The sequence below is a fragment of the Grampus griseus genome (genome assembly GCF_964374135.1).
Source record: "Grampus griseus genome assembly, chromosome: 12".
NCBI lineage: Eukaryota > Metazoa > Chordata > Mammalia > Artiodactyla > Delphinidae > Grampus > Grampus griseus.
In genome coordinates this window covers 50,122,590-50,145,922 of record NC_139006.1, presented here as the reverse complement: position 1 = coordinate 50,145,922, position 23,333 = coordinate 50,122,590, and the positions used below count along the sequence as shown (strand labels likewise).

Genomic DNA, 23,333 nt, shown 5'->3' with positions numbered 1-23,333 from the left:
AGATTCAAGAGGGGGCTTCCCTGGTGGCGCAGTGGTTGAGAGTCTGCCTGCCGATGCAGGGGGCACGGGTTCATGCCCCGGTCCGGGAAGATCCCACATGCTGCGGAGCGGCTAGGCCCGTGAGCCATGGTCGCTAAGCCTGCGCGTCCGGAGCCTGTGCTCAGCAACGGGAGAGGCCACAACAGTGAGAGGCCCGCGTACCACAAAAAAAAAAAAAAAAAACAAAAGATTCAAGAGGAAGGGATATTGACTTCATTGATATGCTCAGTGGGAGGAATATCAACATTACACTGTAAGGGAAACATGTGGATGTACTGTGGCAGCCAGCTTTGGGAAATGCATTCTGCCACACACACCCTGCTTCACCTTTTTCTCCCTATTTCTTCAGCATGGGGTTGTTACAGCAGGAATTCCAGGGAAGAAAAGAATCAGGGCTGAAGCGCTCATTTTCAAAATAGACTTTTAATCCCACGGCAAATAGGATAAGCTGAAGACATTAGTGAGCCTCAGAAGTCTGATTTACAATGATGAAAGGCTTAAGACCCTTGAATGACTCAGAACCTAAAGTTCATGCCATCAGTCATAGGACTCCATGACTAGTTGGAGACAATTGAGGTAGAGGTTGGTGAGTATCCCTGAGAGGAATCCTGCCCTATGTCCAGCCACACCCCAAGCTGGCTTGGGAATTTACAAATAGAGGGAACCTGTCCTTTTTCATAGCTGGAGCCCTGAGGGATGGGAAAGCCACACAGAAGCTCCTGACTCACCACAGCACAAGGAAAGGAGGGGACAGATGTTGGTGAAGGGTTTCGGGTGACACCGATTTTTCTTCAAAGCTGCCCAATATTTCTGGGGAGGGAGGGAGAACACACCTGACCCCGTGCAGTAGTGACAGAAACGTCAGCAGCAAAGAATAGGCCTGTGTACTGACGAGCCAGTTTTCCTGATGGACAGCTGTCATGAGAGCAACTCAAAAAATCAAATCTCCACTCAGGTTTCCAGAAGTACCTCGTAAAAATGTGGTGTGATGTCTACAGTCATCGCCGCCTTCTCTCACTTACTGAAGAAGCAGACCAGAGGCAGAAGCAGAAATTAGGTTGGCGCCATTGGTTTGGACAATTCACAGTGCATTTAACGAGGAAGATTCTCCCCTACTTGGCTCCCTCTCTTTCCGCATCTCCTGCTTGAACAGACTCAAATCCAGCAATCAGTTTTGAATCCTCAGCTTTTTGCCCACCCTTCCTCCCCATCTCTCTGATTCGGTCACTTACCTGTTCATTTCACAATGTGGCATTTAGGCGTCTCCCACTTCTGACACCCCTACTGTGGACGTTATGCCTGGCTTGAGAGACTCCGGAGGGGTTTCCTTGCTTCCTGATGCTCCTCTCCATGCTTCTGACGTATCGACACGACATCTACCTTTTCTCCCTTCTTTTCCAAAAGTCTTCAATGGCTCCCTATCACTTTCAGGATGAAAATTCCACGTTTTACTTTTGGCGCTTAGGCCCTACACAATCTAACTACCCTTAGAAACGTAACCTCCACCACATATGGTAAGAGAGGAATTTAACCTGGTTAACTCTTAACCAGGAATGCTAGTTCTGCCTCCTGGTATCAGCAGAAGAAAAGACTTCCTCTACACGTAATTAGCGGAGAGAAGCACGTAACCGTTCCGATTGCGAGTCCTTTACAAATGTTCCTGTAGAAATAGATTCTTCCATGTGATTATTGTATTGGACTAGGTTCAGTGGGACTGCGAGACCTCTAAGCTACCACTTTAAAATAACTCAGCTTGCTTCATCATAGAGCTCGGAAGACGAGATAAACTTGGTCAGGTGAATTATGATGTAAATGTAACAGTATCTGAGTTGTCCTCGCAGCGTCCCTGTCCATCCAGGACGAGGAGAGAGAGCCAGGAACATTCAGCTACTGCCATCTCATCCTTACAATTGTTCTGACTAATCAGATTACATCACTGAAGTCCAAATCACTCTGCGTTCAGCAAATTAAAATATCAGCTGAAAAATTCATAAGGCGATTATTGCTTAGAAGAAATAAAGAATTGTAGGGTTGCTATTTCCTACTGCTGGTTAGAACATTCAAAGTTCCTCAGAGGCTGGATGACAGGTCCAAAGAAAAGGCTCTTCGGCCGGTCACTTACATTTGGACACAACCCGTTAAACAGCAGCCTCACATTCTGCACGCAAAACACTCAACTCAGGGTGAAGGAAATCATTCCCCAAACGGCCTCCTCCCACATTTGCAATATTTGAGGAGAGTTCCTGAAGTCTGGACACAGTGCTGTGGAGCTGAGCCAATAAACTTCACAGCGGTTACGAAACAGCTGCAAGTCCATGCTTATGTCATGCTTTGTACAAATACTATATAAAGGACACATTCAGATCAAGAGAAGAAATATGGCTTTGCTAGTGTTAAAGCAAGATGCTCGATTTCACTAGGAAGATTTAAGAAGAACCTCCAATGTTTCCTAATTATGTGGTTCTAAAATGTATAGTTAACCTGGATTACTTTTATTTTATCTTCTCCGTTTCCCCTCCTCCAAGCCAAAGAATCATTTACTTCCACCCTTTAAATTCATCACTCTAGCCATTGACAACATGGAGGGAAAAAACCCAACCACAACCCCAAACAAAAAGAATCTGTCCAAACTCTCAGAGTCTCTTCACACTGACTTTACCTGGCAAAAGACAGTGCCTTATAGTGATGAGAGATGCTGCTGTCCATAATATTGTCTGTAGTATAAAGATACTAAATTTACTGAAAAGACATTTTCTTGATTCCTTTCGAATGTCAGGCAAATGTAAGAGCCAAATTTTCTGCATAATTTTACACACGATTATAATTCTTTCCAAAATGGGAAATGGAGGTTAAGTGAACTTTTGGATCCTGTTTCACAGATCTTAGTAAATTTTATTAATCTTGAGATTCTTATTTTCATTTGCTGAAGAAAAGCAAGTTATGTAGTTATCAGAAAACATGTTTGTTTGTATAAAATGCTTTGTTCTACTGCAGTCTAAAAAAAGTGGTATTTATAGCCAAAAGCTTTCAACAAAGGATATTCCACGAGTGAGGGATGAGGTCAGGGTGTGAATGAAGGAAGAGGGACGTGAAGAGTTCGTAATTTACGTAAAAACCTTTAGTGAATAGGATCAAGCCCAGGAAGCTGCTAAAATTCCAGCTCATGGTAGCAGAGGAAGATTAGAAGCTTATTGAAAACTCAACAAATATTCTGAGCCCTGGGACTTTGAGAACTTCTAATGTAATAAAATGTGAGCACTTTCCCTCTGCCACAGATCAAATCATTGAAAGAGATCTGATCTAACAGTACACACAGTTAGCCTGAAGCATCAATTCTTGGTTGTGTATATGAAAGTTTTGACCAAAAAATGATGTTATTAACTTATTCTTTACTGTAGCCTATAGTGGTTCTTTAGTGTAATATATTTGGCATTTATGATTAAATAAAAAATATTTGGGTTATCATATTCTTATTATGATAAATATTCGACCATATTATAAATATCACCTAATAAAATGCTACATTTTCACCTTTCAACTAGCCTGGAGACATACCACTGGGTAAGAAACAGCAAGGTAATGATAAGTTTAAAAATAAGTATATTATCCTGGGTATCATTTTGTCAGTAGCTTCAGTGTAGATTACCTTGTAAAGATATTCACAAAGTGTGAAAATATCATATATCTTTGCTTCACCCTTTTTTAAAAAATCTGTCCTATTCAAATATCTGCACAACCACCAAATGCTATCAATTCTTCTCAAATTGCCTCAACATTTTTTGTTTGTTTGTTTTGGATTTTTCTTTTGTTTTTTGTTTTTTTTGTTTCCATCAAATCTGTGTCCCCTGAGAGGCAGAGAAATGTGATAGCTTCTGGGAGTCTTCCTGGCTAAACTCGTTCCTTCCAATCCATTCTATATATATGAATAGTTATTTGTAGTTTATAAAAGTAATATGCACACGTTAAGCATCAGAGGACTACAGAATGTATAATATTAAATGTGTAGTTAATGTTTTTTTAAACTATGTTTAGCTCTTGTGAGGTTACAACTGTATCTCTAAAAATTCGGCCGTTTTTATTCTTGATTTATCAACATAGTATCTATTTTCTACTATAAAAGAAATTCGACATACTTCTATTAACTTTCTCCTCTCAATTAGTGTTAATATTTAAAGTTGTTCCAGTGGTTACCTTTACAACTTCAAGCAATATCCTTAAAATTTCTTGACTCATTCCAAGGAATATTACTTATTAACTCTTCATTTTATATGTTTCTTCTCAACTTTCCACTTTTATTTTTATTTATTTATTTATTTATTTATTTATTTATTTATTTATTTATTTATTTGCGGTACACGGGCCTCTCACTGCTGTGGCCTCTCCCGTTGCGGAGCACAGGCTCCGGACACGCAGGCTCAGTGGCCATGGCTCACGGGCCCAGCTGCTCCGCGGCATGTGGGATCTTCCCGGACCAGGGCACGAACCCGTGTCCCCTGCATCGGCAGGCGGACTCTCAACCACTGCACCACCAGGGAAGCCCTCACTTTTAATTTGCATGGTTTTACCATTATGTCTCCTTTATCGTTTATATTTACATTATGTTCTATGACTGTAGTCAAGTCTTCCTTGTTTTGACTATAGGTTGCTTCTAAACTTGAAATCTAGTAAATGGCATTTATGATTATGTAATTTCTTATTCTCTCCAAACTCAAGTGGTATTACCTTCCGCAGAGAAATAAATATGTCATTAAATCTTGAATCTTGCAGTCAAAATAATAAGATAACAAAAACATCAGGGTCAAATGAATTATCTTTTTTCACAGGCCATTAATTGTTCCAAAATATATCTCATTTTAAGACTGAACTTGAATTTTAACAGGTATGTCAAATACATAGATGTGTTATCTCTCTATATTTCTATACTGTATAGTTTATTTTTCCTAGACTTTTTTTTTTTTTTTTTTTTTGCGGTACACGGGCCTCTCACTGTTGTGGTCTCTCCCATTGCGGAGCACAGGATCCGGACGCGCAGGCTCAGAGGCCATGGCTCACGGGACCAGCCGCTCCGCGGCATGTGGGATCTTCCTGGACCAGGGAACGAACCTGCGTCCCCTGCATCGGCAGGCGGACTCTCAACCACTGCGCCACCAGGGAAGCCCCTTTCCTAGAAATTTTAACAATTTTTTTTTTTGGACAGAAGAAATATATACCATCATCTCATGATAAAAAATACTCAGATTCTAAATTTAGATATATATAATAGAATGACTTTTTTTTCTGTAAGACATTCATCATGGAACCCACTATCTAATTTGGATCAACTGATTTGATATTACTGATGGCATCCTGATATTTCTTATAATTGGACTCTTCCATTAGTTCCATAATTTTTTGGATGTTAATTTATCCTTTATTTTATTCTCTTGTATTTTCCTGGACTACATCTTCAAGTAGTTTTTTGAGAGGCTAAGAGAAGTATTCAAGGCTTTTCATGTCTGAAAATGTCTATTTGTTCTCACACTTTATTCTTAGTTGGGCTGAGTACAGAACCATGGTTTCAAAACCAATCCCCTCTGAACTTTGAACACATGGTTCCACTGTCTCCCAGTCTCCAGTATTATGTATCAAAGTTTATGCCATTCAGGTGATCACTCTTCTGTGGGTAATGCTCTCATTGTCTGACTTTTCACCCCAGAAGCTCTAAATCTCTTTTATCCTGAACTTTCACCAACACGGGTTTGGGATTTTTATATTTATTTTACTCAACGGTCAGTAGCCTCTCTTAATCTGAATCCTTATGTCTTTATTTCTTTCTCTCCAATGTCTCTACTTTTCCTTTTTTTTTTCTTAACATCTTTATTGGAGTATAATTGCTTTACAATGGTGTGTTAGTTTCTGCTTTATAACAAAGTGAATCAGTTATACATATACATATGTTCCCATATCTCTTCCCTCTTGCGTCTCCCTCCCTCCCTATCCCACCCTTCCAGGCGGTCAAAAAGCACCGAGCCGATATCCCTGTGCTATGCGGCTGCTTCCCACTAGCTATCTACCTTACCTTTGTTAGCGTATATGTGTCCATGTCTACATTTCCTTTAAGGACTCTTCTTAACCTTGAACTTCAAGATCACCTTTCCATATCACTAATACTTTTCTTACATTTTCCATCTTCTCATCTTTTGCTCTATACTCCGGAATACTCTTTAGCTACATTCAGGAAGTCTTTCTCTTGATTTTTAGTTTGCAGGAACTCATGTTTTCTAACTGCTTCTTATCCATAGCTACTCTTCTTTTGAAAAGGGGGTAGTGAAGTTTAATAGATGCAATACTTTTCATACTGTCTAAGGATAGTAATTAGATTTTTTTGTTGTTTTCTTCTATCCTCAGAATTATTTTATCTGGATTATAATAATTCTGTGAATGATTTCATCTCTTCTTTTTTCATTTTTCTTTTGATTAAAAAAATTACCTAGCAATATAGTCCTATCTCTTTCTATCTTCTAGAAGTTTGTCAATTTCTGGTCCTCATTCATGTTTCCAGAATTGCCATGCTTTTATTCTTTTTAAATTTTATTTCAAATGAAGATCTGGAGAGAAGGGAAACAACCGTGTAGACTACCATCTTAAAACTAATTTTTCCATAGAGTATTGCATCATGTTCAATATTTCCTACTATCTAAAATGTAAAGTTTAAATAACAGTCTGGTATTTGGGAATTGGTGCGGTTAGAGCCCAGCTTGTCTTTCTTCTTAACCCTCCATTTATCACATTAAAGAATCAGTCATCCCCTTACCCCATTGAGAGGGGTTATGCTCTGTTCCCTGTATCTTCTGACTGTTGCCTGCAGTGTCCTTTTTCCTTTTTTTTAATTTTAATGTAATCATATTTTACAAAGGTAGGCTCAGCTCAAAGTCTGCCTCTTCTGAAGTCTTTATGAGCATCCTAAGATGGCCAACATTCTGTATTACTTAAAAACATTTGAGTTCTGTACAAATGATTGTTCTTTGAGCCAGCAATGTCAGTTTTTTCAACCAAAATTTTATCTACTATTGATATTTTTTGGACCCTAAAGTCCGAAATAATTTTACCTAAGTGGGATTAACTTTTAAAAGCAAATGTTTCATGTTTTGATATCTTACTATACAATAAAAATATCAATGTTTTGATGAGATGCAGCTTAAAAAATAGTGCGCCTGAGTTAGGCAATTTTTATTATACATTGTTTTCTTGATCAGGTGGTAAGAGTAGTTGGATATTCTTCTTTCAAGACAACTGTATAGCATTGCTACGGTGTAATTACACAATGTTCCAAGCACTCAGTTCATTTTTTTTTTTTTTTTTTTTTGCCGTATGCGGGCCACTCACTGTTGTGGTCTCTCCCATTGCGGAGCACAGGATCCGGACGCGCAGGCTCAGCGGCCATGGCTCATGGGCCCAGCCCCTCCACGGCATGTGGGATCTTCCCGGACCGGGGTACGAACCCGGGTCCCCTGCATCGGCAGGCGGACTCTCAACCACTGTGCCACCAGTGAAGCCCATCAGTTCATATTTTTTGACAGACCAAGCAAAGTTTCTAAGCCAGGCACGGGAAAAAGATGCTAATGGTTCAATCCAGCTTATAAGCCAAAGTAATGCTGTGTGAGTGGCATTACCTCACACAAATCTGAAACATATCTCTCCCCAAGAGCAAAAGTAAAGTTAGAGACACAAGAATCCCATGAGAGAAACTCTACCAGGCAGGTATTATATAGCCTAGTCATTGCCTTGAAAAATAACAGAACACCACCTCAGCAGTTTGAAACGTCATGGTCCAGTAAAGGTTTAACACCGTATTCCAAAGCAGAAGTATGAAGTACTGGAAAATAAAAAATCCTCATGGCCTAGAATTTAGTCCTCTAGGGAGGCACTCTGAGGCTTATTCTAGCCTTGACTGTTCATGTTCCCTAATATAGTTTGATATCAACTTGATCACCTGTGATTCATTTGAAAGGATTTCTTGAAGACTCAAACATGACTAACTTTAGAACAGAGGCAAACACGTCAGTGCATGCATTTTAGGCAGAATGATATTTGAGGTAAGGGATGCTGAAAATCTGTTATCCGCAAGTCACTGGGCAACCTGATTCCAAGCCAGTTTTATAGACTATACAGAATTCAAGAAGCATATATTACGTAACTAATGTCTGGGAGAGGGGGTGGTAATTAAAATAGAATGCATCATCTGTTGCTCTTGAGAATATCACGTTTTAGAAGTTAAAAATTACATATGTGAAAAATTTGTTTAAAATCCAAGGTAATATCCAATTAGGAATTCCACAGTATAATAACTCTTCACAGGGGATGTGGAAACACACAGATAGGAGACTTCCAGCCAGGGGTATTAACCAACCAATTATGATCTATAGGTTTAAAACCTGCCGAAGTTAGTTTTTCAACAGACTCTACACATCAGACAATGGAAGGTTGGAATAATAATGGTAAGTCGACTCTAAATACTATTGTATAGATATTAACACTGTGATCATGAGTATGTGTGGCAGCATGGAAACTGCTCATGACAAAGTGAAATAAAAAGCAGTGTCCTAAAGTATGCACAAGGTATGCTTATAACTATGTCAAATTATATGAAGGGGGGCATTTGTTAGGGTAGGATCATAGGTGTTTGCTTTTCATGATTTCCACCATTATTTTCAATAGTGGACATTTTGGAAATGCCATAGAAGTAGAAGAAAATATACACGTAAGAGACATGTGAGAAGGCAGGCAGCATTTGAACTCTGGGAGATGTTTGATTAGATGACTGTAGATAATCTAACCTACCTCTCGTAAGATATATCATAAATATATAGAAGTACCAGGAAGCCTGAGACTTTGCTGTGATGGTAACTAAGCTGTTGGGATCTGTCTTTATTTCTCGAGTCAGTCCGAATGACTGTACATCTATGACACTAATAGTTGTATTTCTATGGGGGGGCGTAAGCTACAATCAACATAACTGAAGTGGTAGGGGGTAGGGAGGGCAGGGAGGAGAGGTGGCACACAGGTACAACTTCTGAGATAATTGGATTAAACACACACACACACACACACACACACACACGGAATTAAAGTCTGTGAGTACTGCTTGTGGAAATAACTTTGGATTCACACCTGCTTGCATTCGCATCTGTCTCTACTACTTACTATGTGCCTTGAACAAGCCAGTCATCTCTCTGAAAACTCAATTTTCTCATTTCTAAAAAAGCAGAAACAAGGTTCACAGCGGACATATATGATAACCGAGACATTAATGTGTGCAGTTGCTAGCCGGGTATTTGTACACAGTAGGCATTAAGTTTGTTCTCTCTCCCACACTTTTCTTTGTACACAGGACTCCAGTGTTCAGGTATCAGAGACAAAATTCAGGTAGAAATGAAGGTGACTCTCCCCTAGCAGTAGGTTGTTTTCAGATCTTGCCCCCTCCCCCATGCTTACCCTCACATGGGCCAGCGTCCCTAGGCTATAACCAACTTGATGGCAGGATGAGGCCAGGCCAGAATTGTTTGGCCATCAAAGACCAGAGTGAGTTTCCTGGGTTAGCTCTGCTTGTATGCTGCATTTAAATTTTCTGTACTGTCTAATCTGGCTTCTAGAGATGGACGGTCCAATACAGTACCACTGGCCACATGTGGCTATTTACATTGAATTAAAATAAAATAAAATATAAAATCTTCCTTAATCACATAGCCACATCTCAAATATTCAATGGGCACATATGCCTAGGGGCTCCCCAAATAGTCGGTATAGATAGAACATTTTTATCACTACAAAACATTTAGAACTCTGCTCTGAAGCTGTGGGGTATCAGTGGGAATAAGAAATGTCATAGGCTTCGTACTCATCATCTTTGTTCATTAATTCTTCGATTTTTTAATGACTTTCAGGCCAGAAAAATAAACTTAGAGAGTGAAGCCAGGTAGAAGAAACATATTTCCTGATTAGGGGGCCTCAATATATACAAGCATTCCAGGCACCAGCCTAGGAGACATCAATAGCATTCTTTCCACATACCACAGCCCACTTGTAAAGAAAATTGTGATAAGATATGTCAACCTCAGAGTAATTTAAGTGACACTTTTGCTAGCAAAAATGAGTATTTCTTAACCCGATCCTGGTGCTCTATGCATAAGGCAGAAATCTCCTCTAGGGATATACAATCTATGAACGGTTTGCCAAGCAGTTCGGCAGTTTTATTTCTTCACACAATGCAATGGTTGCCTGTGGCGCCACCAATGACAGGCAATACAGGTTTGTGAATGGGAGATGTGACACCAAACTACTCAATAAGCCGTTCAAAGTTTCATTCTGAACCAATCGATTGTTAATTACGGGTGGCCCCCAACAATCTATTCTGTCAGCAGGGGGCCCTCGTGTGTTAGTTACAATCCCTGTACAAATATCGAACTCATAAACCAAACAATCAAGAGCTCTTAACCCAGTCATTTGGCTCGTGCAACATTTTAAAAAGAACGAATAAAGCATTTGCCCACTTGAAAGTAAACATATTGTCCTTGACATCAATTTCATGTTTCCCCAAAAAGGAACCCTTATAAAGTTTTCATCTACTCACGTACATATGCCTTGTTTGAACTGTTGAACCCTGCTGGGGGGCAGGGGGAAGAGGCACCCTGCCTAGAAGATCAGCACAACTATAAATTCATGCCCTCCACACCTGAGTGGGTGTCAATGTTTCCAGGTCATCCTTCTGCTTCCCTACTCAGCACTCTGTCATTATTCACAAACCAGCAATTTCAATACTTTTTCAGTTTCTTCAGATCTCTGACCTTTCCACCTTCCCTCCCTCAGCAGATAGCCTTGTCCTTGACTTCAGAGGGTAATTGAAGCCATTAGACAAGAATTTAAGTTTCCTGCCCCCAAACCTACACATTTACCTGCACGGTAGTCATCTTATTCTGTTTCGGGCTTATTTAAAGCTGCCCTCTCCACGCCTCCATTTCCGCCTCACTCCTCAGCTTCCATGCTGGGTACCACATTGACCACGAGATTGAAATCGTCATCACCAAGATCACTAACAACCTTTTGCTTGCTAAACCAATAGGCACTTTTAGTCATTATCTTACTTAACCTCTGTGGAACATTTGGGTTTATCAATCCTTGGCTTTTGCTCAGTCTTGAAATGCTATTTTCCCTTGGCTTCCATGAGAGCATATACAACTGGTCTTTTCCCCATGTTTCTAGCTAAGCATTATCAGTCTCTCTCTCTCACTGTAGTAAAATACATATAACATAGAACTTACCATTTTAACCACTTAAGTGTAGAGTTCAGTGAAGTGGCTACTCTAGGTACCTCATATAAGTGGAATCATACAGTACTTGTTTTTTTGTGACGTTTCACCTAACATGACGTCCTCAAGGTTCATCCATGTTGTAGCATGTAGCAGAATTACCTTCCTTTTTTAAGGCTGAATAATATTCCACTGTATGTATAAACCATATTTGGTTTATCCATTCATCTGTCGATGGACATCTTGGTTGCCTTTGGCTATTGTGAATAATGCTGCTATAACCTACCCCTTAAATATTGGTGATCTTCAAGGTTCTGTTCTCCTTGGACAGTTTTACCGAGATTCACAGCTTACTGCTTACATGCTAGTGACTCCAAAAACTATACTTGTGGTTCATTTTTCCCTCTTTTGGGATTCAGATCCCAAATCTCTATATACGTACTCTTGGATGTCATGGGCACCCTCAACTCAACATATTTAACACCGAGTTTCTGATTCTTGCCATCGCACTTTCAGTGTTCCCTCAACCCTGTGTTTCCTATCTCAGTAAATACCACTAGAGCTCCCACTTACTTATATCAGGCACCTGGGCATCATCCTCTGCAAACCACAGCACTGCCATTGGCGGAGCTCCCAGGGAAGCCCACTGAACTCCACGGTTGCCAGGTGACTACTTCTTACTTTGACATCCCTGAAGGGGGTCCCGAAGGATAATGAGTGCTTTGGCCAAAGACCCCTCTCCATTAGTCCCCTCTATACACACCCTGTATTCCCTATAGCCGTTACCTGACTTTTCCTTCTCAGCACTGAAATAGGCTTACCCCATAGCAAGCACTCAATACACGTGTTGAATGAATGAATTAGACCTTGACCTCTCCCTTACCCATGCTGGCTATTTTGCCTTCTAAACTATACTCAAACCCACCTATTTTCTCTACCCCAGCTGCCACCATCAGCTAATCTAGATGCTCATCAACATCCTCCACTTTGTGTCTCCACTTCTAATCTTATCCCCTCCCGATCACTTTCATACAGTTGCCAGAGTGACCATCCTAAGATAAAAATGATAGAAGTTTTACTTCTCTACTTAAAACACCTCAACCATCACTTTCAGGATAACAACTCAAAGTTCTTCACTGGCCTCACAAGGCCCTTCCTGATCTGCTTGTTCATCCAACCCTCCTTCTGACTACTACCTTGATGCTGCAGCTCGTTACTGAATGTCTTTCAATTTTGCTAAAATGTCATATGCTTCTCTTATCTTCTTTCCAGGTCTTTGAAGATGCTACTCTTTCTGCCCAAACAATCCCTCATTCCCTGCAGTCTCCCTCTCCCCAACACCTGCTAGCTCCTCCTTTTTCTTTGGGTCTTAGATGAGATGTCACTCCCTCTTGGAAGCCCCATCTGACCTCCCTGCACCAGTCGTGGCTTTGCTGTCACTGCTAGGAGGATCACAGGATGCCATGGGAGCCCCTACCATAGCCGTTAGCACCCTGTAGAGGAAGTTGCCTGTCTTATTAGTGTCTGCTATGGTGGGCCATAGCTCCATCAGTGTTGAGACCCTGACTTTCTTGCCCAAAACATATCCTCGGCACCTTGCATGGTGATGGGGCCATGGTAGAAGTTTCGTATTTAATATGTAATCCTCCAAAAATAATTTGACTTGGGACATTTCAAACATCCAGAAAAGTAGAAAAAATTGTATAATAGCATAATGTACACCATACCCACCAGCTATGTTCTGTAGTTAACATTTAGCCATATTTTCTTCATCTAATCATCTTTCTCTCTTTGACAAATCATTTTGAAATAAGTCATGGAGAAAATGAATGAATTCTAAGTCTCACCAACATGTTCACAGACCATATAAAATAAGCTACTGAAGAAAAGGATAAAGAACCACGAATAAAAACCTTTAAATCTCTACTTAACTGTAGTCCAGTGAAATTCAGAAATGAGAACATTGAGCTGTGCACCAGATACTTTTTTATGAATGTACTCTCACTCCATCATTTAATTCTCCTGAGTCTCACAAGGTCACCTCATTAATAAACAAAAGGAAATCTGTCAAGAACCTGTAGCTCCAGGAGGTAAAGGAGAAAGAAAATAAACATTTGCTGAGTGCCCATAATGCATCCAACACTTAATGTTACTGCCAATTATTCTCACAACAAACTCAAGATGTAAAAACTCAGTGGGGTCAAGTTATTTGCCCAGAATCTAAGGGAGGTAAATGGCTGATGCAGGAATTTGTTCCAAGTTCCCTCTCTTTCTACCACTATTCATTACTTTTAAAATTAAAAATACTTACTTTAAAATTATTTTTTGCTGTGGTCCGAGAGGGGTAAAACACATATCGCTTCTACAGGCACAAGGAATGCTTAGGCTAACACTTTTTAGTTCTTTTTACTTCGGTGGTATAGATGAGGCAGAAGAAATGACAGCAGTGAATATGGCACAAGAGCATGTGAGAGTCAGAAGCCAGGGTTCTGGTGCCGTGGCATTGTCACCAAATGTCTGACACTAGGCTAGTCACCCAACTCTCTTCACAAAGAACGTGCATCTGTCAGATGAGTGAGTTGGATTAGATTATTACTGAGGTTCCTTCCAGCTGTTAGAAAACAAAACACCCATGAAACCTTGTACTTCTTAGTGCTTTGCTTCAGTCATCAGCTGGTGAGGGCCAGGATGTAGGTCTTGCTGATCCCAGCCTTAGGCTCTGTGCATTTTCAGTTAATATGCCCACTGGGGGAACCAGCTGTAAATGTAGGCCAATTTTAATTGGAATGTTGGTCAGTACAACTAGAGTAACCTTCAAACTTCCAGAAGCAGATCTCCCACAGATTCTGACCCAATAACTGATGATGAAGACAATGCCAAAAGAGGAGCCAGGGAAAAGCTCCTCTTCAAAGAAAACCCTGGTTTCATCCCTACCTCCATGTGTATCCTCTGCTAGATAAGCCATCCAACCGATCACACTTACAATTTTATTTTTAAAGGCTGTCTACTCCACTAGAGAGTAAGCTTTGAGAGCTCTGTCTGTTCCCCTTTATATCCCGAGCTTGTAGCACAGGACTTGGCATGTAGTTGTCAATCAAGACATGCTTATGGAATGAAGGGCAAATCTCACCATCTCCAAGCATCCCAATCCAATTTACCTTCAAAGTTTGGCTCCGATGCCATTTCTACCTCCCCTCACCCCTCCCAAACGCCTTCATATTTTAACTATATTTCTCCTATGGTGTGTCTCATCTTGTGTATTTTATTACAGTTATTTACTAGGTATCTTAGCTCCCCAGTAAGGTCAAACTCAGACAGAAGCTATCTTCTGCTCACCATTAAAATCTTACAATACACAGTTCATAGTAGGCACTCAATAAATGTTTCTGGAAGGAGCACATCATTTATATATTGATACATATATGTTTACATATACACACACACACGAAGTAATTGGCACAGTTCTTTACGTATAGAAGACATTCAATAAATATTATTGAATAAATTGCTACTTCTCACAAAGTTGTGGTGAGCCTAATACCCTCAAACTGTAAACACTTGTAAAGTACTCCAAACCTTTTAAGAAAAGATGTGGGGGCTTCCCTGGTGATACCCAGGTGGTTGGGAATCCACCTGCCAATGCCAGGGGACACAGGTTCAAGCCCTGGTCCGGAAAGATCCCACATGCCACGGAGCAACAAAAGCCTGTGTGCCACAACTACTGAAGCCCGCGTGCCTAGAGCCTGTGCTCTGCAACAAGAGAAGCCGTTGCAATGAGAAGCCTGCGCACCGCAATGAAGAGTAGCCCCGGCTAACCGTAACTAGAGAAAGCCCGCGCACAGAAACAAAGACCCAACGCAGCCAAAAGTAAAATAAATTAAAAAAAAAAAAACATGTGGTAAACTAGATTAAAAGTCATACAAATGGTCATAGCCTTGGATAATAATCTTCTGGGATTTTGTCCTAAGGAAATAAACAAAACCAAAGAAAAAACAAACAACTAAACTGAACCAACCAAAACAATAACAAAGTCCACAAAAAATTTAGTATAGCATGTTTTAGTGAAAAATTAGAAGATATTTTATGGCACATTGATACAACAATACTATTCTAATGATTGTTCTGATGACTCATGAAAGACGCTTGTGATTAATATCAAATAAAACACAAAATTCACATGTGCTATGTTATCCACTATAGAAAAACAGGAATACTTAAGGAAATAGCAAATATGCAAAAAAAAAAAAAAAAGAAAAGAAAAAAAAAGAAAGAAAAATAGTTATTTTGGGGTGGTATTGTTATGGGCGATTTTTTTCCCCTAAAGTTTCCTTTAAATTTATTATTTTTATAATAAAAATTCTGGTAGAATCAACATAAAAGTTTCCTTAATGTGGCTGTATTTCCTATAGACAGTTATTTAGTGAGGACCAAAGCATAAATTACAATGTCTGTTAATAGCTATTGCTCCAGTATTTGACACTAGGACTCAAGTGATACCTGAGTAGGGATGCTATTCTGTGTCATGAGGTACAAAGCACAGGCACGGTGTGCAGGTGCAGGAACAGATTTGGATGAGAAGAAAGCAGTTAGACCCAGCAAAGGAATCTTGGGAACCACACAACTGATGATGAAATTGCTCACTCAAGGAAACTATTAATACTAGCTTCCGAGAGGGTTAAATGAGGAGGCTGCAACCCAGAAGGGATATGAAGAGAAGGGAGAAGAATGAGGATGGCCGTCTTCTTGGTTCTCCACCATCTCCTATTTCCTTACTGTCTACTATCGCAGACAAGGCTGTATACCCTGCCAGCCAAATGCTGCTGGCTGCCTGTTTTTTGTAAATAAAGTTTTATTGGAAGCCAGCCAAACCCATTCATTTATGTTTATTATGTTTTCACGCTACAATGAATTGAATAGCTGTGACAGAGACTGTACGATCAACAAAGCAGAAAACTATTTACTATGTGGCTCTTTACAGAAAAAGAATTTGTCCCATAGCCCCATATATATAAGGAGGTTTATACACAGACACCTAATTTAGATATCAGGCCATCTTTTTCTATTACTTTTTCTTCAAACATGCCAGCTTGGAAGATAAATTATACAATCACCTTATTATCCAGACAGAATTTTGAGGGTGAAAGGGGGTGGTAAAGATGATATTCCAGGACAGCAGAAGTTAACTAGGACTGTCCTGGACACCAGATATATAGGCCCCCTCCTAGGGCACACGAGTGGGTTTCAAAGGGCACTCAGTGCCTGTCCAGGGACTGCTTTTTTTTTTTTTTAATGAAGTATAGTTGATTTACAATGTTGTTTTAATTTCTGTTGTACATCAAAATGATTCAATTATACATATATATATATACACATCCTTTTTCAAAAATATTCTTTTGCATTATGGTTCATCATAGGATTTTTTTTTTTTTTCTTTTTGCAGTACGCGGGCCTCTCACTGTTGTGGTCTCTCCTGTTTTGGAGCACAGGCTCCAGACGCGCAGGCTCAGCAGCCATGGCTCATGGGCCCAGCCGCTCCGCGGCATGTGGGATCTTCCCGGACTGGGGCACGAACCCGTGTCCCCTGCATCGGCAGGTGGACTCTCAACCACTGAGCTACCAGGGAAGCCCCATCATAGGATATTGAATATAGTTTCTCATGCTATATAGTAGGACCTTGTTTATCCATTCTGTATATAATAGCTTACATCTGCTAATCCCAACCTCCCACTCCATCCCTCCCCCAACCCCCTCCCCCTTGGCAACCACAAGTCTGTTCTCTATATCCATGAGTCTGTTTCTGTTTCATAGATAGGTTCATTTGTGTCATATTTTAGATTCCACATATAAGTGATATCATATGGTATTCATCTTTCTCTTTCTGACTTACTTCACTTAGTATGATAATCTCTAGTTGCATCCATGTTGCTGCAAATGGCATTATTTCATTCTTTTTATGGCTGAGTAGTATTCCATTGTAAATATAATACGTACTACATCTTCTTTATCCATTCATCTGACGATGGACATTTAGGTTGTCTCCATGTCCTGGCTATTGTGAACAGTGCTGCTATGAACTTAGGGGCTCATGTATCTTTTTGAATTATAGTTTTGTCTGGAAATATGCCCAGGAGTGGGATTGCTGGATCATATGGTAATTCTGTTTTTAGTTTTCTGAGGAACCTTCATACTGTTTTCCATAGTGCAGCCACTTACATTCCCATCAACAGTGTCTGAGGGTTCTGTTCAGGGACTGCTTTTACGTGCACATGGAAAGCTCAGGCGGCTCCTCTTATTGGCTCTTCCTATTTCAATTGCCCTCAGATGCCTTTCTACTTCCCTCCCTCTGTCCCAGCTCTGTCCTAGAGCCAGTTCTGATTGTTGAAGAGGGCAGCTCTTTGGGCACCACTCAGGGTACATACAGCATCTCTACTTTCATTAGAGCAAAAGGGGCAAAGTTTACTCATCCTATTTAAATAAACCTTAATTATTTCAAATCATTACAAATAAGAATTCTGTACCTGTAAATTTCACTTGGTTTACTATCTAGGCAACTCCTTAAAATTCTACTCTTCTTTAGAATTTTCTGTTTCTCTTCTCAAATAATTCATTTAAAAATGACCATCAATCATAGCATTTATCACAAAGAGACCCCAAGACAAATATGGTCTATTACCCATTGATTTGAGCTTTTAAGACTCACCAATACTGTTTGGAGAATTATTGAAGAATGAAGTTTCTAATGTTATCCTTCCAGAATGATAAACAAAAGAAAACAACACATACCCCCCACACACCTATTTTCCCCCTAGTAAAAATTTCGATGCTGTGGGCAAAAAGTAAAACAAAAGATGTTTAGAGCACCCTTAATGAAGTCTAGGACTTTACACTTTGTGAGACTATTCTCGGTGTGAACAATAAATAGCTCAAATCTTTGAAACCTTACTGGATGGCTTTCCAAATATTGCCATCTGGTGGAATTTCAGTTAATTGTTCCTTTGTTCTAGTGAGCTCCTGGAATAGTAAGTGGAACACCAGTGGGAAACAACAGAAGGTCAAATGATTTTGTCTCAAACACAAATCCCAAACTGAAAAAATGAGGCTTCCCGAGCTTTCATCTCCTTTAAGATGCCCACCTCTACTGTAAAGCCAACAGAGCAGTTGCCTGGATTTTTAACAAATAATCCCTTCTTCATAATTAGAAATGTCATGAGGTCATTTGACTATATCTTAAATTTCTCTCACTTCACTTCTCACCAATAAGATCTCCAAAGTTCAACTTTAACTGGCTTGAGCATTTTTAGAGGAATTGCGGATAACAGTTAATTAGCCCTTAGTACATATGGGAAATGGAATGTAGTTTGAAAAACAATGTTTTAATGAAGCATGTTTACTCGAATACTCGCTTTAACTGTATAATGGAATTTTGAAAATAAATTTGTTACAAAGGCATTAATAATACACACTCCAATTTAATCTGTAAACAGGGAGTCATGCAACATAATTTACGTTGAAATCTTACCTTGAGCATCCAGGCTTTCTCCCTGGCTGTCGAGAAGAAATGTTCCTCTGAGAAACAGGATACTGGGATCGTAAAAATGAAAAGAAAAAAAGCATTTACTGTGCTGAAAACATCAGAGCAAAGGGTTGTTTAGTTCATTGGGTGTGGCCAGCAATGGAAGAGAAAATTAAAAAGCACACGTCCAAATTCGGTTGACTTTATCATATAAGAGAGTAACTCAGCCAAACAACAGGGTTGTCAGCTACATTATTATATCAGTTCTTGGGTTGATTAATCATAGTTTGAGAGTATTTAGATAATGTCAGTCCTATGAAGAGAATTTTTTTTACCCTCCCCCCCATAGCCTCATGTGATGAGAATCATGTGTTAGCAGATAACCCAAGGAACCAATGTCCCCAGTGAGGTATCAAATGCCAACGTCAATTAAAGTATTGACTTTCCCAAACTTGGGTTAATCTGCAGACTTTATATCTAGTATCAACACAGGCTTATTCTTCTAGTTAAAAGATGTGTTTAGGGACTTCCCTAGTGGCACAGTCGTTAAGACTCCGTGCTCCCAAGGTGGGGGGCCTGGGTTTGATGCCTGGTCAGGGAACTTGGTCCCACATGCATGCTGCAACTAAGGAGCCCACGTACCGCAACTAAGGAGCCTGCATGGCACAACTAAGACCCGGCGCAACCAAATAAATAAATATTTTAAAAAAGATGTGCTTAATTTTAACAGGACAAGCATTGCCAGGATCAAACTTCAAAATATATACACCATCAAAGAATTATTTACTTTCTTTATATGAATTTGCTATTTATCTTCAAAACATGCTCTGACTAAATGATAAGACAATAAATTGATGAAGGACAGGTCCAATTCCAGAGGTTGAGACATGTGTGTGAGCTGTGGGTTTTGAGGGGCCCAGGTTGGGGGTGGGGTGGATGATAACTGGGGAGGCTGCTTGTGGCTCAAGCAGTTGCTCCTAAAAGGGACCCGAGATGCAGATGTGTGTGAGCCTTAGTGGTCTTCCCACCACACCCAAGAAACAGACTAGAAAGGACCCCTCTCCACCTGCCACCTAAGCCCTCACCCTGCACATTGCTCTTCCGTGTTTTCTGTAAATGGCCATTTCAGAAATGCCTTTGGTGCTTGTTTAGTTTAACATCAATTGTATAAAAATAAAGTATTTGTGGCAGATCCAACACAATGTGATTAATCCCAGACATAGTTCTGGAGATGCCACTGGGAGAAAGATTTTAAGAAAGGGAAGAGGGAGGCATTTTATATATATATATATATATATTTTTTTTTTCTTTTAATAAGAGAAAGAGGAGATGGTGAAAGGAAATAAATGCAAATAACAAAATGTAAGTGCTGAGAGAATAAACAAAGGTGATAGCTGAATTTTCAATGTTATACCATTCAATAAGGGAGTTCAAAAGTAATTCATAGAATTTGGCTTGTATAAAAATCAGAAAATTTAATGTGGATGGTTTCAAGAACTGACCTCGGATAAGCTGACAATTTATTCCCTTCAGATAGAACAGGTAGAATTTCTTCACATATTTTACAGAATTTAATTTTATGAGTGTTTCACATTTTTCCCATAATTTAATGAGAGTTGATAATACTAAAAAACTCAGGTTTAAAAAAATCTGTTCCCATCCATGTCAGTTTCTTTTCCTAAGTCCATCTTTGAGATATTTTAACTGAATCAGAATAAAATTTTCATTTGCCCTCTTTATTTAACTAGTACCAGTAGCTACGTTACTAGGCGAAGTATTGGCTACCAAGCTAGGAAGCAAGAGTATAAGTTTCCTAGTTTATCTGTAAACCAGATAATTAGCCCTTAGAAAATTCGGGACCAGCTGTATACAACTGGTCTTTTCTGTTCTGACAACAAGAGCCCGTTGCTAACATTCTCAACAGCTGCCATGGATCAGTTTGGAGAAGAATGAGACCATTTATTGAATACCCCTGCACAAGTCATTTGACATATTTTATCTAATTTAATACTCAAAACCATCTTATTACAAATGAAAAAACAGAGGCTCAGAGCAGTGGAGCAGTTTCCCAGTATCATGCAGCTCAACTAACAAGTTCTGAGTCTGACAGACTCTGCTGTTTTGTCCACACAACACCACGTTAAAAGCCAGGCCTCTGACATTGATTCGAGACACCTGGAGAGCTCTTGGTCTACTCCTGGGATGTGGTAGGTGCTCAATAATGCACGGGCTTGTGAGGGTGGAGGTCTAGGGTCCCCACTGGTGGGGATGGCAGGGAAGGCAAACAGTGTTTTCTGTGCTGCCTGGCATAAGCAGAGCAGTTACTGTCTCTAAGTTTCACACTTTTTAAAAAGATGAACTCAAAATAGGTCACTATGTACATGTGAAATGCAGAACTATGAAACTTTTAGAAAAAATTAAAACAGGAGAAAAGCTTTGGGATCTAGGGCCTGACAAAGAGTTTTAAGTTTTTGACAACAAAAAACACAATCCATGCAAGGAAAAAATGGATAAATTGGACTTCATCAAAATTAAGAACTGTTGTCCATCGGGTGTAAATATAAGGTGTAATTAGGAGAAAATATTTGCAGACCACATAGCTGACAAAGGACAAGTATCTAGAATAAGTTAAGAACCCTCAAAACTCAGCTAAAAAAACCAAACAACTAGGAAATGGGCAAAAGACACTGACAGACATTTCACTGAGGAGGATATACAGATAGCAGATGAAATGATATTCAATGTCATTAGCCATTAGGTAAGTGAAAAAAACAAAACCATAATGAGATATCACTAGACATTTATCAGAAGGGCCAAAATAAGGACAAGTAACAATCTGAAATTCTGATGAGGATGAGAAGAAACTAGACCATTCATATATTGCTTGTGAGGATATAAAATGGTTCAGCTACCCTAGAAAACATTTGACTGTTGTAAAAAACAAAAGAAAACAAAACCAAAAATGAAACGTGCAACTACCATACAACCCACCAACGATACTCTTGGCATTTTTCCAGAAAATTTAAAACTTTTCTTTATTAGCAGATTTATTCATAGTAGCCAAAATTGAGACAACACTGATGTCCTTTCACGGGTTAATGTTTAAACAAACCAGTAGATCCATAAAATGGAATGCTACTAATCAATTAAAAAAAGAACTACTGATACCTGCAAAATCCTGGATCAACCTCCAGAGAATTACGCTGAGTGAAAAAAGCCAGTCCATAGGTTAGATACTGTATGATTCCATTTAGCTAACGTTCTTGAAATTAGAAAACTACAGAAAGGGAGCAGAGACTCGTGGTTGCCAGGGGTTGAGGAGGGAGGCGGGGCTGGAGGGAAGAGGCTGTGATTATAAAAGGGCAATACTAGGTACCTTTGTGGTGACAGAAACATTCTGTACCTGGCACATGTATCAATGTCAATTACCTGGTTGTGACCCTGTACATAGAGCTTCCAGATGTTACCATCGAGGGGGAAACTGAGCAGAGGGTACAGAGGTCTCTCTGTATTGTTTCTTATAGCTACATGTTAACGTACTATTGTTTCAAATTAAAAAGTTTAACTTAAAAAAAAAATCAGGAGATTGGACAGCAACTAGAATTGAGCAAGATACCTCCTTTCTTTTTGGTTTTTTTTTTTTTTAACCTTTTCAGAGAAGAACAAAAGCCCCAAGGCAGCGGACCAGTTGGGTCAGGAATTTGTTCCATGTTGCACAGATCCGAGAAAAATAACCTCTCACCCACAACTTTAGCATTCAGAACTCATGCCAAGCATTTGCTGTCCAGTCTTGCCTGTCTTGGAATCTTCTCTGCTGTTATGCTCTCTTGCTCCTACATTTACCTTCCCAAACTTAAAATTCAAAATACTGACACAAATCCACACACCCCAAACCAGAAATGGCTTCTAAATGGCAGTGTGATACGCTCTGCATTTTGGAAACCAACTCTTATACTTTCGAGTTCATGCTTTCCATAAATTTTCAAAATTCCCACATCTTATTGGCACAGGAATAGAATTTCATCCTTTGTGCTTCGTTGATGACAAGGCAGGTGTTCTCTATTCTAACTTGGGCCACACACTAAATAAGGCTCTAACTGTAATCACCCCACGAAGAGGAGCTGGCGGACTTTCCCTTCACCTTAGGAGAGACCCCATTGACTTTTCCCATTTTGAGCACTAGGCAGCCCTCAGAAATGAACAGCCATAAGCCAGCTGCCTTCCCCTGGCCTGTCTGTTGGATTTGTTTTCCTTAAAAAGACCAAATAGCTTTGTTAGGATAAGAGTCATGACATGGTCGGACTCTTTTAACAAAGCACATTTTGTTTTCCCTCAACCTCTGGAAATTTCAAATCCTCTTTCTTTGAACAAACTCAGAATTCTGGCATCCCATGTGTGAGGCACAGCAGAACTTCTGTCCTAGCTCCAAAATCACCCCCAAAGGCTGCTTCCTTGTCTGGCCATAAAACCGCAGGCACATAACGTATACATCAGAA

General features: G+C 39.8%; 1 protein-coding gene across 2 annotated transcripts in view; it reads right to left on the bottom strand.

Moving 5' to 3' along the window:
• Positions 1-23,333, bottom strand: part of MAPRE2 (microtubule associated protein RP/EB family member 2) — a 164,298-nt gene that overhangs the window by 118,175 nt on the left and 22,790 nt on the right. Inside the window, exon 2 of one of the 2 annotated variants that reach the window (XM_082667109.1) lies at positions 18,844-18,905. Coding sequence is in view for 1 of the 2 variants with exons in the window: in XM_082667108.1 (XP_082523234.1) it covers positions 1,272-1,294 (23 nt within the window). In the remaining variant the exon portion in view is untranslated. Of the gene's footprint in view, positions 1-1,271; positions 1,688-18,843; positions 18,906-23,333 lie in introns of those variants that run through there. The other variant, XM_082667108.1, reaches the window with a different exon arrangement.